Source organism: Strix uralensis, chromosome 11 (assembly GCF_047716275.1).
Source record: "Strix uralensis isolate ZFMK-TIS-50842 chromosome 11, bStrUra1, whole genome shotgun sequence".
Classification (NCBI taxonomy): Eukaryota; Metazoa; Chordata; class Aves; order Strigiformes; family Strigidae; genus Strix; species Strix uralensis.
Genome location: NC_133982.1, coordinates 12645937 through 12659052, shown reverse-complemented (window position 1 = coordinate 12659052; position 13116 = coordinate 12645937). Strand labels below are relative to the sequence as shown.

Below are 13116 nucleotides of genomic sequence, written 5' to 3'. Positions count from 1 at the left end.
AATGTACTGTGGGAGCACAAGAAAGCGCCCTGAAGCTGGGAGAGGTCGCCCCAAGCTGGGATGGAAGGATGAACTTGCCAGCGCAACGTGGAAGGCCATGGGCGAGGTGTCCTTGTGTGAGCTGCTGAGGGAGCGAGGGGTGGCCTTTTTAAAAGCAGCACCAAAATCAACACTGCCCTTTTTTAGCTTTATTAGCAGCAAGGTCTTGGAGTACATAATAATTACAATGTAAGACTTTAAAAAGGTTGGGGCGTGTGGTCACGGGGCAGGCCACAGAAGGCACGGCATTTTCTAGATTTTTATCAGCCTCCCTTGGCTATGGCTAAAGCGGCTTGAGAAGCTCCCTGTGCCCTTGCAGGAGGCCGCCCCTCGGTGAAGGCCTGTGGCACGGTGGGAGGAGAATGGGGGTCAACACCAAGGCAAACTCCAGAATCACAGAATCATCTGGGTTGGAAAAGCCCTTGAAGATCATCCAGTCCAACCATTAACCTCACACTGACCGTTCTCAACTCCACCAGATCCCCCAGCGCTGGGTCAACACGACTCTTAAACCCCTCCAGGGATGGGGACTCCAGCCCTGCCCTGGGCAGCCCATTCCAACACCCCCTTCTGGAAAGAAATACTTCCTAAGAGCCAGTCTAACCCTGCCCTGGCGCAGCTTGAGGCCATTCCCTCTTGTCCTATCGCTTGTTCCTTGGTTCAAGAGACTCATCCCCCCTCTCTGCACCCTCCTTTCAGGGAGTTGTAGAGGGCGATGAGGTCTCCCCTCAGCCTCCTCTTCTCCAGACTAAACCCCCCCAGTTCCCTCAGCCGCTCCCCATCAGACCTGTGCTCCAGACCCTGCACCAGCTTCGTTGCCCTTCTCTGGACACACTCGAGTCATTCAATGTCCTTTTTGTAGTGAGGAGCCCAAAACTGGACACAGTAATCAAGGTGCGGCCTCACCAGTGCCGAGTACAGGGGCAAGATCCCTTCCCTGTCCCTGCTGGCCACGCTATTGCTGATACAAGCCAGGATGCCATTGGCCTTCTTGGCCACCTGGACACACTCCCTGTGGGTTCGAGTGATGGTGGGACACACTTGACTGATTTGACGTCCCACATGGTATAAAGCTGCCAAAGGGGGCTGAAAGCCAACGAAAGAGCTGCTAAAGGGGGCTGAAAGCCAACAGTGCCCGAAAGGCGTCACAGTTCAGTTAAAATACCCGACGCGCTCCCTCACCCAGGTCACTGCCATCACGGCCAACACCTCTAGACCTGGCACCCTGACATGAGGGCACGGGGGAGGCCACACACGGACCGGCGGGGACACACAAAGCCCCGAGGGACCGAAGTGGAGAGTGGGGGGGGGGGTGCACCGGACGACGCCACAAGAAGAGCTCCGGGAGGCAGCGGAGCCCACAGCACCCCGGGGAGCGAAGGACCTCCAGCCCTGCCGCGGCGGCCGCCATTACCGCCCCCGCCCCTTCCGCGCCGTGCGCAGGCGCAGTAGAAAGGGCCCGCTCCCGCGGTGGGCGCTGTGCGCAGGCGCCGGGAACGCCCCTCCCACACCCCCCCCACACCCCCCCCCCACACCCCCTCCCCTCCGGTGCCGCCTGGCGGGGAGCGCGGCGGCGCGCGCCATGGCGGGCCCCAGCCTGCGGCCGCACGTGCACTGGGCGCAGCGGCACCGTGAGCTCTACCTGCGCGTGGAGCTGAGTGACGTGCAGGTACCGGGGGGGGGGGGGGGACACGGATACGGGGTGGGGGGACATAGCGAGACCCCGCGTGTCCCGGGTGCGTGACCTGCCGCCTAACGCTGCTTCTCCCCCCGCTGCAGAACCCGGACATCGCCATCACCGACAACGTGCTGCGCTTCAAAGGTGGGGGCTCCGGCCTGCGCGGGGGGGCTCCTCCAAAGCCACGGCTGCTCGCTGAGCCTGGCGGGGAGAGACCTGGGTGCCCCCCGCCGCGGGGGAGAGACCAGGGTGTCCCCCAGCCATGGGGTGCCGGGGGGGGAGAGACCGGGGTGTCCCCCGCCGCGGGGTGCCAGGTCCCCGTCGCTACCCTTGGTGGAAGGGGCCAAGCTCCGTGCTGGGCGCCGGGCATGTATGGATACGCCATGACACGCACCCATCTACAAACCCTTGTATTCCAGCGCCAGTAATGATAGCAGGTTGTATCTTATCTAATAATAATAAAAAAAACCCTTTCCCCATATTTAAATATCAGTGAAATTTCCATATCTCTCTGCTGTCCTGTCTCAACTGAACCCCCGAGATAACTCACAGCAATTTTTCGTTTCACAAAGACCTTGTTTGCAACTGTTATCAAACCTCTGCATCGGGAACTAGCGCTCGATTTGAAAGGTAAAGCAGATCTCTTCCTAAAAGATGGTTTTGTTTCAGCCGGACAGCTGCACGTTGGCAGCACCGTGGAGCTTGTACTGGTTGGCTTCTCCAGGTAGCACTTAGGATATGCTGTAGCTGGTTTTATTTGGGTTTTCTTATTTATTTGGTGGTTTTCTTTAAGATGCATTGTCTAGGAAATGCTGCCTCCCCGGTGAGCCACAGCCAGGGCCATTTGATAGGGTGTTGTCACACATCGTGTTCACTTCAGGATCAGTTTACGGCATGGAAGGGTGGAAATGAAACTTGGTGTGCAGGTTTTTGGAGCCCTTCCGGAGACAAGACCCGCGAATGCAGGAACTGAGAGATGAACGCACCCTCCTGCCGTTGGAAGGAGACTCCCCACATCACGCTCCTGCGGACCCACCAGAGACGGGTCTCCCTGGGCACTTGCTTGTCGGTGCAGAGCCTGGATTCCCCAAAGGGGGATTTTCAGTTGGATTCCAGTTAGGCATGAGCAGCCTTCTGAGCCCCTCTTTTGGGAATCTCACACGCTGCCTTCCTGCAAGTGAGGACCCTTTTCCAGCCCTGTACAGAGTTGCAGCAGCTTTAGCTGCTGACTCCAGCAGCTGCACCTCTGAGCAATGTTTGGGTTCTTCCCTGTTACTGTGTGGTTTCCTCTTGCCTCCCAGCAAGGCAGGGGGAAGCACTGTAAATAACCGCTGAAGATTTCTATGTATAAAGCGTCCTTTGCAAGTGGGGTGTGCGGAACTGGCTAGGACCTTCACACTGACTATTAATTCTTGTCTTTTAGCTCAGGGTCATGGTGCCAAAGGGGACAACATCTACGAGTTTCAGATCGAGTTCCTAGAACCGGTTGAGCCTAAAGTAGGTATTTTTACTTTTCCAACTCTTTAAAAAAAAAAAAAGTAATTTTTGAAAAACTTGAAGGGAAAATGGCTGCATGCAAAGTCCATAATATGCTGTTTAGATTTTCCTGGTGACTCTGTAACTGCTACAAACCAAAAGCCATCTGTGGCAGTCTTCTGTCCCAGTGCTCAGCCCTCATCCTGCCTTAATGCAAATCACCTCATTGCATATGGGTCAGCTTGATACCTTACATGTATCAGTTGATAAACAGTAATTGTAAATTTTTTTAAGGATTTAAAGCAGCAAAATAATGGGAGAATCTGGCAATGTGTTGTCTGATGCAACCTTGACTGGAGAGCAAGGGACCACTGTGCTGCAAAGTGTCAGTGTGATGTTTCATGGCTTCTTTTGCAGCCTGACAAAACAAAGTCATGAGAATTCCTGCTTCTGGTTTGTACAGATTTCTTAGGTTGCCAGTATAGATACGTTGTGGCTCCTGTTGCAAAAAGCTTTTCTTAATTCCTGTTGTAGTCTGCTAGGAGAGAGCTCAGCTGGAAGAGCAGCCCCTCCGTGTTACACACCAGTGGCCGTAAAGTCTGTCTTTACCTCTCAAAGCTGTTAGAGGCACAGGAAAACTCTGGGCTCTGCTCCCAGAGCAGGATTTGTGCTGCTTATTCCTGGCTGCCTGTTGGGATAGCTGCAGTCAGACTGCGAGCCCCCGTTCACCTCTGCTGCTTCAACAGGGAGGAGACTGCCAGAGGGTGAATTTCTTGGGTCAGTCAGCAGGCAAGTTTCTTGTGTGGCTCCTACCAGGTATTGAGTGGCAGACAATGAACATCTCTTGGTTCCAGGATCTGGTCACCAGTTTGTCATCCGGATTGTAAAGCAGCAGCTGCCTATTTCACAGTGTAGGGAGAGGTGCCTGCCACCACCCGTGCTTGTCCTCTGTGCTGGCAGACACGGGCTGTGCTGGGTGCCAGGCCTGGAAGGCAAGCCCTTGCCTCTGCAGAGCAGCCTCCTTCCAAAAGTCTAGTCACTCTGAGTCACTCTGGAGGGACTGGAGGAGAACAGACTCTGAAATGTGTGTAACCACAGGTAGTCGGGACCAGGAAGTGTTGCAGTCCAGGGATTTCTCCTTTAGCTTTGATGTGTACCATGAGTACCTCTTGCTGGTGCCAGGCTGGCCACCAGCGAGAGGTGGAGCCTCTGACAGTCAAGAACCAGGCGTGAGTAGCTGTAACTTACAGCTGCAGCCTTCAGATGTCCTACCAGCATCCAGGCAGCCGTGACAGCAGTGCTGCTGTGACGTGCTCAATTAAGAACGCAGCTCATGGCTCTTCTGCATTGGTTTCAGCTGGTTTGAGAGGCAGTCCCACGCAGAGCACCCTGGCGTGGGCGCAATGGTGGCAGTAAGGGTGAGCCCTCAAGGTGACAGTGCTTTGGGCTGTAAGGATGGAGGGATTGTGGGCTGCCAGTATGCAGAGTGTGGCTGTGGTGGAGAGGCCTTGTGGGGTGGCAATGACCAGGTCCATCAGCTCACTGTTGTCTCCAGGTGTTTCCTAAGGCTCTTAGCTCTTCCTCGCAGAAGTCCCCTATTTTGGACAGGGACCTGATAGCAGTGTTATTTTTACCACTGGCTAGAGGAAGTGGGTGGCTCACAGTACTAAACGCAAGGTCTAAAGCCAGGATCATGGGTTCTGCCTAGGAAGGCTGGCACCAGGGTCTGTGCTGGCTCTTTGTGGTGGGATGCAATGTTCCTGTGTGGTATGGGCAGGCTTTCAAGCTGCTTGTCAAGGTCTACAGCCATCACAGTTGCCATCTTCAACTGGGCTGCCCTTTGCTTCCATGCCTTGGGTGGCAGAGAGATGGTTGTGCTGCAGCAGTCCATGTCATGTTTGCCTCCTTGACAGGGAGAGCCTGGGTCTCAATTCAGGCTCAGAGCTTGTTTCTTAGGACTTTTGCTGATGTATGCTCCTGTGCCTGCCCTCAGCCTATATGCAGGGTGACTCAAAGGCAACTGAACATCACTGTGCAGAAAAAAGAGAGTAACTGGTGGGAGAGACTCACCAAGCAAGAGAAGCGCCCGCTCTTCCTAGCTCCTGACTTCGACCGCTGGTTAGATGAATCGGATGCTGAAATGGAACTGAAGGAGAAGGTCAGTCCTGTGGACACATGTGGCTTGTGCCGCCAGCTATACAGCCAGGGTGGCTGTTTCCTTGCACGTGAACTTGTGTTCTTCATTTACCTGGAGTTGTTTGGCATGCTGGTTGTTACTGCTGTTTCACACAGATCCCACGTAGAATTGGTTAAACAGTTCAAATTGTAAGAGGAGTTCAGAAACAGGCACATTTATGGTTTGAAAGAGCAGCAGTTACCTCAGCACTGGCCAGGGTCTGCAGCTGAAGGCTTGCACCCTTTGCCCTGTGCCTTTGCAGCCCTGTGTCCCAATCCACTTGAAGATCATGTTGATGTGCCATATGGAGCCCAGAGACACCAGTCCCAGACATTACTTGTCTGGAAAGTGGGGATTTCTGAGGCTTTCCTGAGCCACTGGGCTGGCCCTGATGGCATGTTCCCACCATCTGCTAAGCTCAAGCAGCTTTCTGCAGCAGGGAAGCACAAGGCTGTCTTGGAAAAGACTTGAACAGACCACATTTCTGCAAATCTGTTTTACAACAAATGCTGCCCTGTTCCCCTCCACAGCCACTGAGCTTAGCTGAGAGGAGAAAGGGCCGCTGCAATGCCGGGAGCCAGAAAGCAATGGTGAAGGGCAGGCAGAGAGCCTGGGCTGGATGTTCTCAGTTCCCTTCGGGTCACTGGTGGGTCATGAAATGTTTTAAGGAACAGCTCTAAGAAACAGTAATAACTGAGAATTAACACAGAAAACAGCAGGCTTTTTTGGCAAAAGCATCTAATTACTAGAATAAAATACATAGTGAAGGCAGGATAACTAGTTAACACCCTCTGGCTTTCACTGCACCATAATTTCTGGATGATGAATGTGCTGGTTTATGCAGGTGAAAATTTAAACCCTCTAGCAACTGCCTGCTTAGCTGAGTTTTAAACCCGCTAGCTTTGCAGTAGTATAGTTAACAAGTCACTTGCTAATTACAGTAACAGTCTTTAAAACCTTATCCTTCATCCTAAGGAAGAAGAAAAGATTAACAAAATGAAAATAGAATCCAGAGTCCCAAAAGACCGTAAGTAACCTTACCTCTTTAGTGTGTAAGATGGGGTTTAGAAAGCTTCTGTCACTCCTATATGCGAAATCTCAACTCTTACGGAGCAATTTTGACTGGCTTGGTGCATCTTGGAGGGGGGGATCTTTGTATCGTGAGCCATTCAGACTTTTACTAAAAATGGACTGCAGTTTCCAAGGAATTTTAAAAATCTGACTAGGGAGAATTGAGTTCTAGCAGATGATGGTAAAAGCAGACAGAACCCACAGTGCATGCAGCAACCCTTTTATCACAATCAATAGCTTCCCTTGTAAGCTTTATTCTCATAAAGCCTGGTTTGCAGCTGTACTCTTTGCAGAGGTGTTACCATTGTACTCTGCTCACCTGATGTGTTTATTATTGATTTTAGCTTTCAAACACCTGAAGAAGGGATACTTAATCATGTATAATCTTGTACAGTTTTTGGGATTCTCTTGGATTTTTGTGAACATGACAGTACGACTGTTCATCCTGGGAAAAGGCAAGTAACAAGCACTATTTTATTTACACTGGGGGTTTTGTTTTGCTTTTTTAGTACTTTCTAAATAGTGAAATCTAAAGAAAGACCTATTTAGGAAACAAAACCATAAACGCATTACTGAAGTGCACAACAAAAGCCTCTCAAAAGCCATCAGTGTCAAGGATAGGAAAACATTGTCCTCTTGTAAATCACAACTGCATATTCTGATGAATGATACTTGTATTCTGCCAAGATTACTTCTAACGAAATCAGTTGGAGCAAAATGTCTCACTCACTGCAATGTTAGTATTTTTGAAAATGAGACGGGCAGAATATTTTGTTTTTGAAGCAAGAACGATTCATTCTGCTGAGGTACAGCGCTATTGCTTTTTTTGTAAAGTAATTACCAAAATAGCTCTTGATCCTTCTGTTTATGAAAAGAGCACTTGAGCAGTGTTTCTGGCCTAACTGCTGTGACTTCAAGATAAGGCCTATAAAGAAGTTACATAATTATGCATAATGTTTTTTTCAAATACAACTAGAATCCTGTTATCAAAAGCTATGCTGCTGCACCAGCTTCCTGAACAAGGAAATTCATTTGTTCTCTAAAATGGTTTCCTGTCTTACAGATTCCTTCTATGATACATTTCACACTATTGCTGACATGATGTATTTCTGTCAGACCCTGGCATTAATGGAGATCATGAATTCACTAATAGGATTAGTCAGATCACCGCTGATACCTGCTGTAGTGCAGGTAATATTTTAAGATTCTTCTTGCTTCTCCCGTGCTTAAAGTAAACCTCTATTTTACACAAGCGTTGAGACTCTCCTAAACTAAGTGGTACAGCCTCACTGGTACTGGACTAGAGAATATATTATTCAAGAGGCAGGAATCTCTGCTTCCCAGTCTTAGCTGTGGCAGGCTGTCTTCGCCCATCACCTAGGTAAGATACTTCAGGACACCAAAAGCAAGAAGCGGCTGATGAAAAGTACATGATTTTGATTTGGTGCCAGTGCCCTTTTTATCCTTGTGGTGGTGGTTGTGCATAAAAATGATGATTGATGATTTAAGATTAGGTCCCTTGGGTTGCACCTAAATACAGAGCAAAATGCGTGCTCATAAGCAGCAGGTCACAGCTCAGCTGCTGAGTTAGTTATGTGCTCAGCGTATGTTTCAGGCATGAAGAGTAGATACGCTGCGTGTTTTCAGCAGCAAGGACTTGCTCTTTCTTTTGGTGAAGCATGTGACTGTTCCTTAATTTGTTTTTCCTTAAACAGGTATTTGGAAGAAACTTTATTTTGTTTGTTGTCATCGGAAGCGTAGAGGAAATGCAGAGCAAACCTGTGGTGTTCTTCATATTTTATTTCTGGAGTATCACTGAGCTGTTCAGGTTTGTGGGATTTTTCTTCTAGCAGCTGTGTACAGAACAATGTGGTGGTTCCCCAGAACTCTTTAAAGAGGATTTTGATCTTTGTACCTTTTGGAAAAGTGGCACTAGTGCATTGGCCCCAGAGGGTAAAATCTCCTTTAGACATGGACTATCACAGCCTTCCTAGGTGGCTCCATCCAAAAGCTGGGACAAGGCGAGTCTGAAAATAATACTGCCCTGAACCTAGGGAACCTGTTGCTTTTCTCCTGGAGAGTTCTGTTGCTTTGAATTGCCCTTGTTAAGTGAGCTGCACTATGCTCTGTTTCTCTCAAAAGTATTTTGAAAGGTTTATTAGGCGAGCCAGACAGTTACATTCATCTATATGGTCAGAATAATAGCATTAGTTCTGTAAACTGTCAAACAAGGGTGCATTCATCATGATCCATAGGAACAAGTTTTTGAATATTCTTGTGTCATTTGGGAATTATGTTGACTATACAGCATATATATATGCAAGACTAATTCTAGTAGCAGCTGCCATTTTAAACAGCGTCTGTTTCTTCTCACACTGAATTGGCTTTAGGTATCCATATTACATGCTTTCATGCATCGGCATTGAATGGAAACCACTAACCTGGCTCCGATACACTACCTGGATCCCTCTCTACCCCTTAGGAGGCTTGGCAGAAGGTATGTCCAAAAAAGACATTTTAATAAATAATGAATTCAAGGCTGGGCAAATAATTTTTTTGGCTGCTGGACTTAAAAATGATAGAACAACAGATAAATGGACATTTGCTTTGAGCTGAACCAAATGTAAGCATTTTTGTCTTTCTTACTGAATCTTTTTTTTTTTTTTTTTAATTTGACGTGAAAAGAAGTCTTCCTTTTGGGCACTGGAGAGGAAAGTAAAGGCAACAAAAGGTTACCCAAACAAAGTGACCAAGTGTGGCCGCAGTCCACAATAACGCTCATTTCCCTCTGCTGATCCAAAGCAGAGTATTTGCTTTTGTCTGCTGGGCTCGACTTGGGCAGCCTAGCCTGGGTTCACACCAGCTCACAGATCTTGATGTTATCTTGTAAATCACTGCACAGGACAGGCAGGGGCTGATTCTTCCTCTGAAAGCAGCATAGCCTGTTCTGAGATAGGCACGGCACTTGCCAGACAGGGCTCTGCTCCATTTCTGCTTGGAGAGTGATTGCTCTGTGGAAGAAGGAGGCAGCTAGTCTTCTTGCTGTACCCCTCTAGAGTGGGGGGGTTTGTGGTGTAGTCTTCTGTCTTAACAGGTCTGGATTATTTTTATTTATTATTTATTTAAGAAGCTTATCACCACTCAGCTTCTAGCTGTAAGAAATGTGTTGTACCTGTCGGAACCTGTTTCTGTGAGCCAAGAGTAGGCTTGGGCATTGCCCACCTCCAAGCACAGGAAAGACTATGACTGATCCATTGCTGTGGGTATTTCTGCATGGTAAATACTGCTGGCATAGGCCCTGCAGGCTACAGCTGTGTCTGAGAACAGTGTCTCACCAGGCAAGTTCATAGACTTTCATAGCTGACCTGCTCTACTGCCTCTGCTAGCTGCTTTCTGTCATGCCGCACGTTTAAAATTCAGAGCTAGCAAATAAGAAGGGAATATCCTGAAAAAGTTGGTGTGGGCTGGGCAACTGGATATTTTATCTGTGTTTGATAATGATGGTGGCCTTCTGCTTTCAGCCGTCTGTGTCGTTCAATCCATTCCAATCTTCAGTGAAACAGGGAAATTTAGTCTGGGATTGCCAAATCCACTGAACGTCACAATCCAGTTTTCATTTTTGCTTCAAATATACCTTATAGCCTTGTTTTTAGGTAAGATACTTAATTATGTTTCTCACTATTGATATAAAAAGGCCGGTTTCCTCTGAATAAGTATGTTTTTCGAAGAAAATTAAATTCCTGCATCTTGGGAATAGTGGCAACACAAAATTGCTTGAGGTTAAGCATTATCCTTGTTGCTTGTTTATGTAACTTTGTCAGAGATGGAGGGGAACACACCTACACTAAGCACTGGTTGGCCCCCCAAGAGTGAGACCTTGGTAACAAGTTAGCAGCATTATCTACTGATCACTTATCTTAAAAGAATAATTTTTACATGTATTTATAACCTCAGTATACTTAGTTTCACCTTTTACATGGTTTTTGAGCTTTGCAATGATTTAGTGGAAATCTGAACGGAATTTCAAATTAAGGCAATGTTTAACTAAACAGCATTATAATCACTAATGCAACATGAAGTCATGTTTTTCCAGGAACCAATATAGAAAGCTCTTTAAATAGCAGCATATTTAAAGAAAGAATGGTGCTTGATACATACTTGGTTTCTGGTGTTACATTTTTAAACATAAGCTAATTTCACAGTATGCACAGCCAGTATGTCGGGTATCCACAGCTCTGTAGAATCTAACCTAGAATTTTAAATTGAACTTTCACTAGATTTCTCCCGTTCACAGGCATTGCTTAAAGAATACCTTTAGTGAAGTTTCACTCTGAAATACCTGTTTCATCCTTAAATGGTTCTGCACAGCCGGTGTTGGAACTTTTTAAAAGTGACAAACCAACATCCTGAGCAGCCGGGTACCAAACAGCCTGTGCAGCAACTCCTGCCTCACCCAGCAAGAAAAAACTTGCATTAGCTTTCAATGCTATACACTCTGTTAAACCATCACCTTTTCCTGTGGTCGTTGGTTTGTTTGTTTGTTGTTCTTGTGTTTTTAAATTTGGTACAGCCATCTAGGGTTAAAAAGACACAGTGATGTCCTACCTAAACATTTCATTCTTTTTCAGGGGTATTTGTAAACTTCCGTCATCTGTACAAGCAAAGGAAACAGCACCTTGGACCAAAGAAGAGAAAGATGAAGTAAAGGAGGACTGCAATGCTTTCTTATCTAACTTATCTCAATGACAAGATAAGCCTCTAATTCTTACGGTTTTACCCACTGTAAAGAATTTTGTAAAATTAAATGATCACGCTAGACTTCATGATTTCATAGTGAATTCAGGTAACCCTCCCATATCCTGTATTTTGTTCCCTTTCAATCATGTATGCATGGCATTTACCACTGAACAGTAACATTTAAACGTGTATCCTGTCAACTACCATATTAGAAAGAAATCCTATTATCTGCATATAATATGCTTATAAACAGTGGAGCAGCACTAAATAGAAATAGTGTTTATCTTTTAATTGGATATTTGCTCTTTCAATATTGCATGCAGATAGGGCTTCTGATGTGGGGATATATTATTAGCTGGCCCGTGCTGTTCCTAGGGTGCAGTCTGAGACCACTGTGAACAGTGGTTGGATGTTTATTAACGGTTGAGGTCAACTTGCTCAGCACATACCCCCTTTTCTTCTGCAGCGTACTGATGCTGCAGAATTCAAACTGGAAGTTGCTAGAGTCGATTTAAATGCTACCAACTTTAGTCTGTTTCTAGTTTAGCTTTAACAGAATAGGAGCGCTATGTGGATCTTAGAATTCCTGCAGCAACACATCCTTATCGAGTCATTAGGGAAAGGAAGCTGCCACTCTGTGACACGGTCAGAAACACCTTCCTGATCATTAATGCAAGCACTGAAACAGAACAGAACAAGGAAACATAGGTACCAGCTTTGTCCTAGCCTGTGAATAAACCCCAGCAGAACTCCATCCCACCCATGCAAAGGGAAAATGTGGAACTGTCATGGGAGACTTGGGCTCCTCCAATCATTCCTGGCAGGGCTGTAGCTCCTGTATTTAGAGCCTTCAGAAAGGCAGTAAAGATTGCTTTTCTACTTAAACTTAGGGGTGCAGCTGAGAATTTGGTGTATATGCTTTGTTGGCTGGCCCCTGGTGGGATGTAGTAGTGAGTCAAATAAATGGTGTATCATTTTGATAGCATGTATCACATCTCAGTAAGGGCCATCCCATGCAAGGTTTGAAGGGACCCTGTCCTCTGTGCTTGCTTTAAACAACAGCAGCAACAACAGAAAAAGAGAACCTCCTCTCCACGTTCTAGGTCATCTACTCTCTCACCTGGAAACCTTTGCTTCAGTTGGCTTAAATTCAACACACCCTTCTTCACACCTAGCCTCCTGTAGTTAATTCCAGATCCCTCTGGCCTCCTTAATCCAGTTTGGAAAATGTACAAAAAGTTTGCTCTAAACCGTATTGTGGTTACAAACAGGTTGCTTCACAACTGCCATCGCCCCCAGGGCAATGCAAAGCAACGCCAGCAATCCAGAACTGGCACTGAAGTGGAGATCAGCTTAGTGCCATGTTATTATTATCACCTTTTTCTACTGTAAGACAATATGAATCATCCAGAAAATTATTTTCTATATTAAAGATAACAAACAGCTTACTGCTTGTGATATGGACCCAGTGATTGTTACCATAAAGAAAAGGAAATATGAGATTTTAACAAAGAACTGGTATAAGCTCCACGCTGCATTTCACAAATTGTGTTCTCTCACCAAGAGGCATAATACAACTTTTCTTTAGGGATACTTGAGACTCCTGCTCAGAGCAGAGTGCAGCTTCACTCAGGAGAGCGTTATTTACACACTTAATATTTCACTTAGCCCACACTGTATCTATGTTTGAAGTATGTCAAAGGATTGAATTAGCTGAGTAATGGAACAGCAAGGATCACTTTCATACTTTAATTTCTCCACTGGGCATTTAAACTTCTGTTTTGAAATCCATATGTATTCATACATTGTATTTCTCAGTGAAACTGTGGTACCTAGTGAAAGCTGTCATGGATCTTACACTACTGAATTTTAGTCCTTCAGAAAGAATGTGTTTATATTAATAAAGATTTACAACCAAATTTTGCTTTAGTTCAGTTGT

General features: G+C 46.5%; 1 protein-coding gene across 4 annotated transcripts; it reads left to right on the top strand.

Annotated features, from left to right (window-relative positions):
• The first annotated feature begins 1577 nt into the window (after positions 1-1577).
• Positions 1578-13096, top strand: HACD3 (3-hydroxyacyl-CoA dehydratase 3). 4 transcript variants are annotated; one of them, XM_074881052.1, is made up of 11 exons: positions 1578-1708; positions 1819-1861; positions 3141-3214; positions 5187-5351; positions 6345-6396; positions 6785-6895; positions 7504-7631; positions 8156-8268; positions 8831-8937; positions 9962-10093; positions 11069-13096. In XM_074881052.1, the coding sequence occupies exons 1-11, from the start codon at positions 1622-1624 to the stop codon at positions 11143-11145; spliced, it is 1089 nt and encodes a 362-aa protein (XP_074737153.1). In that variant the 5' UTR covers positions 1578-1621; the 3' UTR covers positions 11146-13096. The 4 variants fall into 4 exon arrangements, with proteins under 4 accessions (XP_074737153.1, XP_074737155.1, XP_074737152.1 ...); XM_074881051.1 differs by having other exon boundaries at positions 1607-1708; positions 1819-2154; XM_074881054.1 differs by lacking the exon at positions 1819-1861 and having other exon boundaries at positions 1588-1708.
• Positions 13097-13116: the final 20 nt, after the last annotated feature.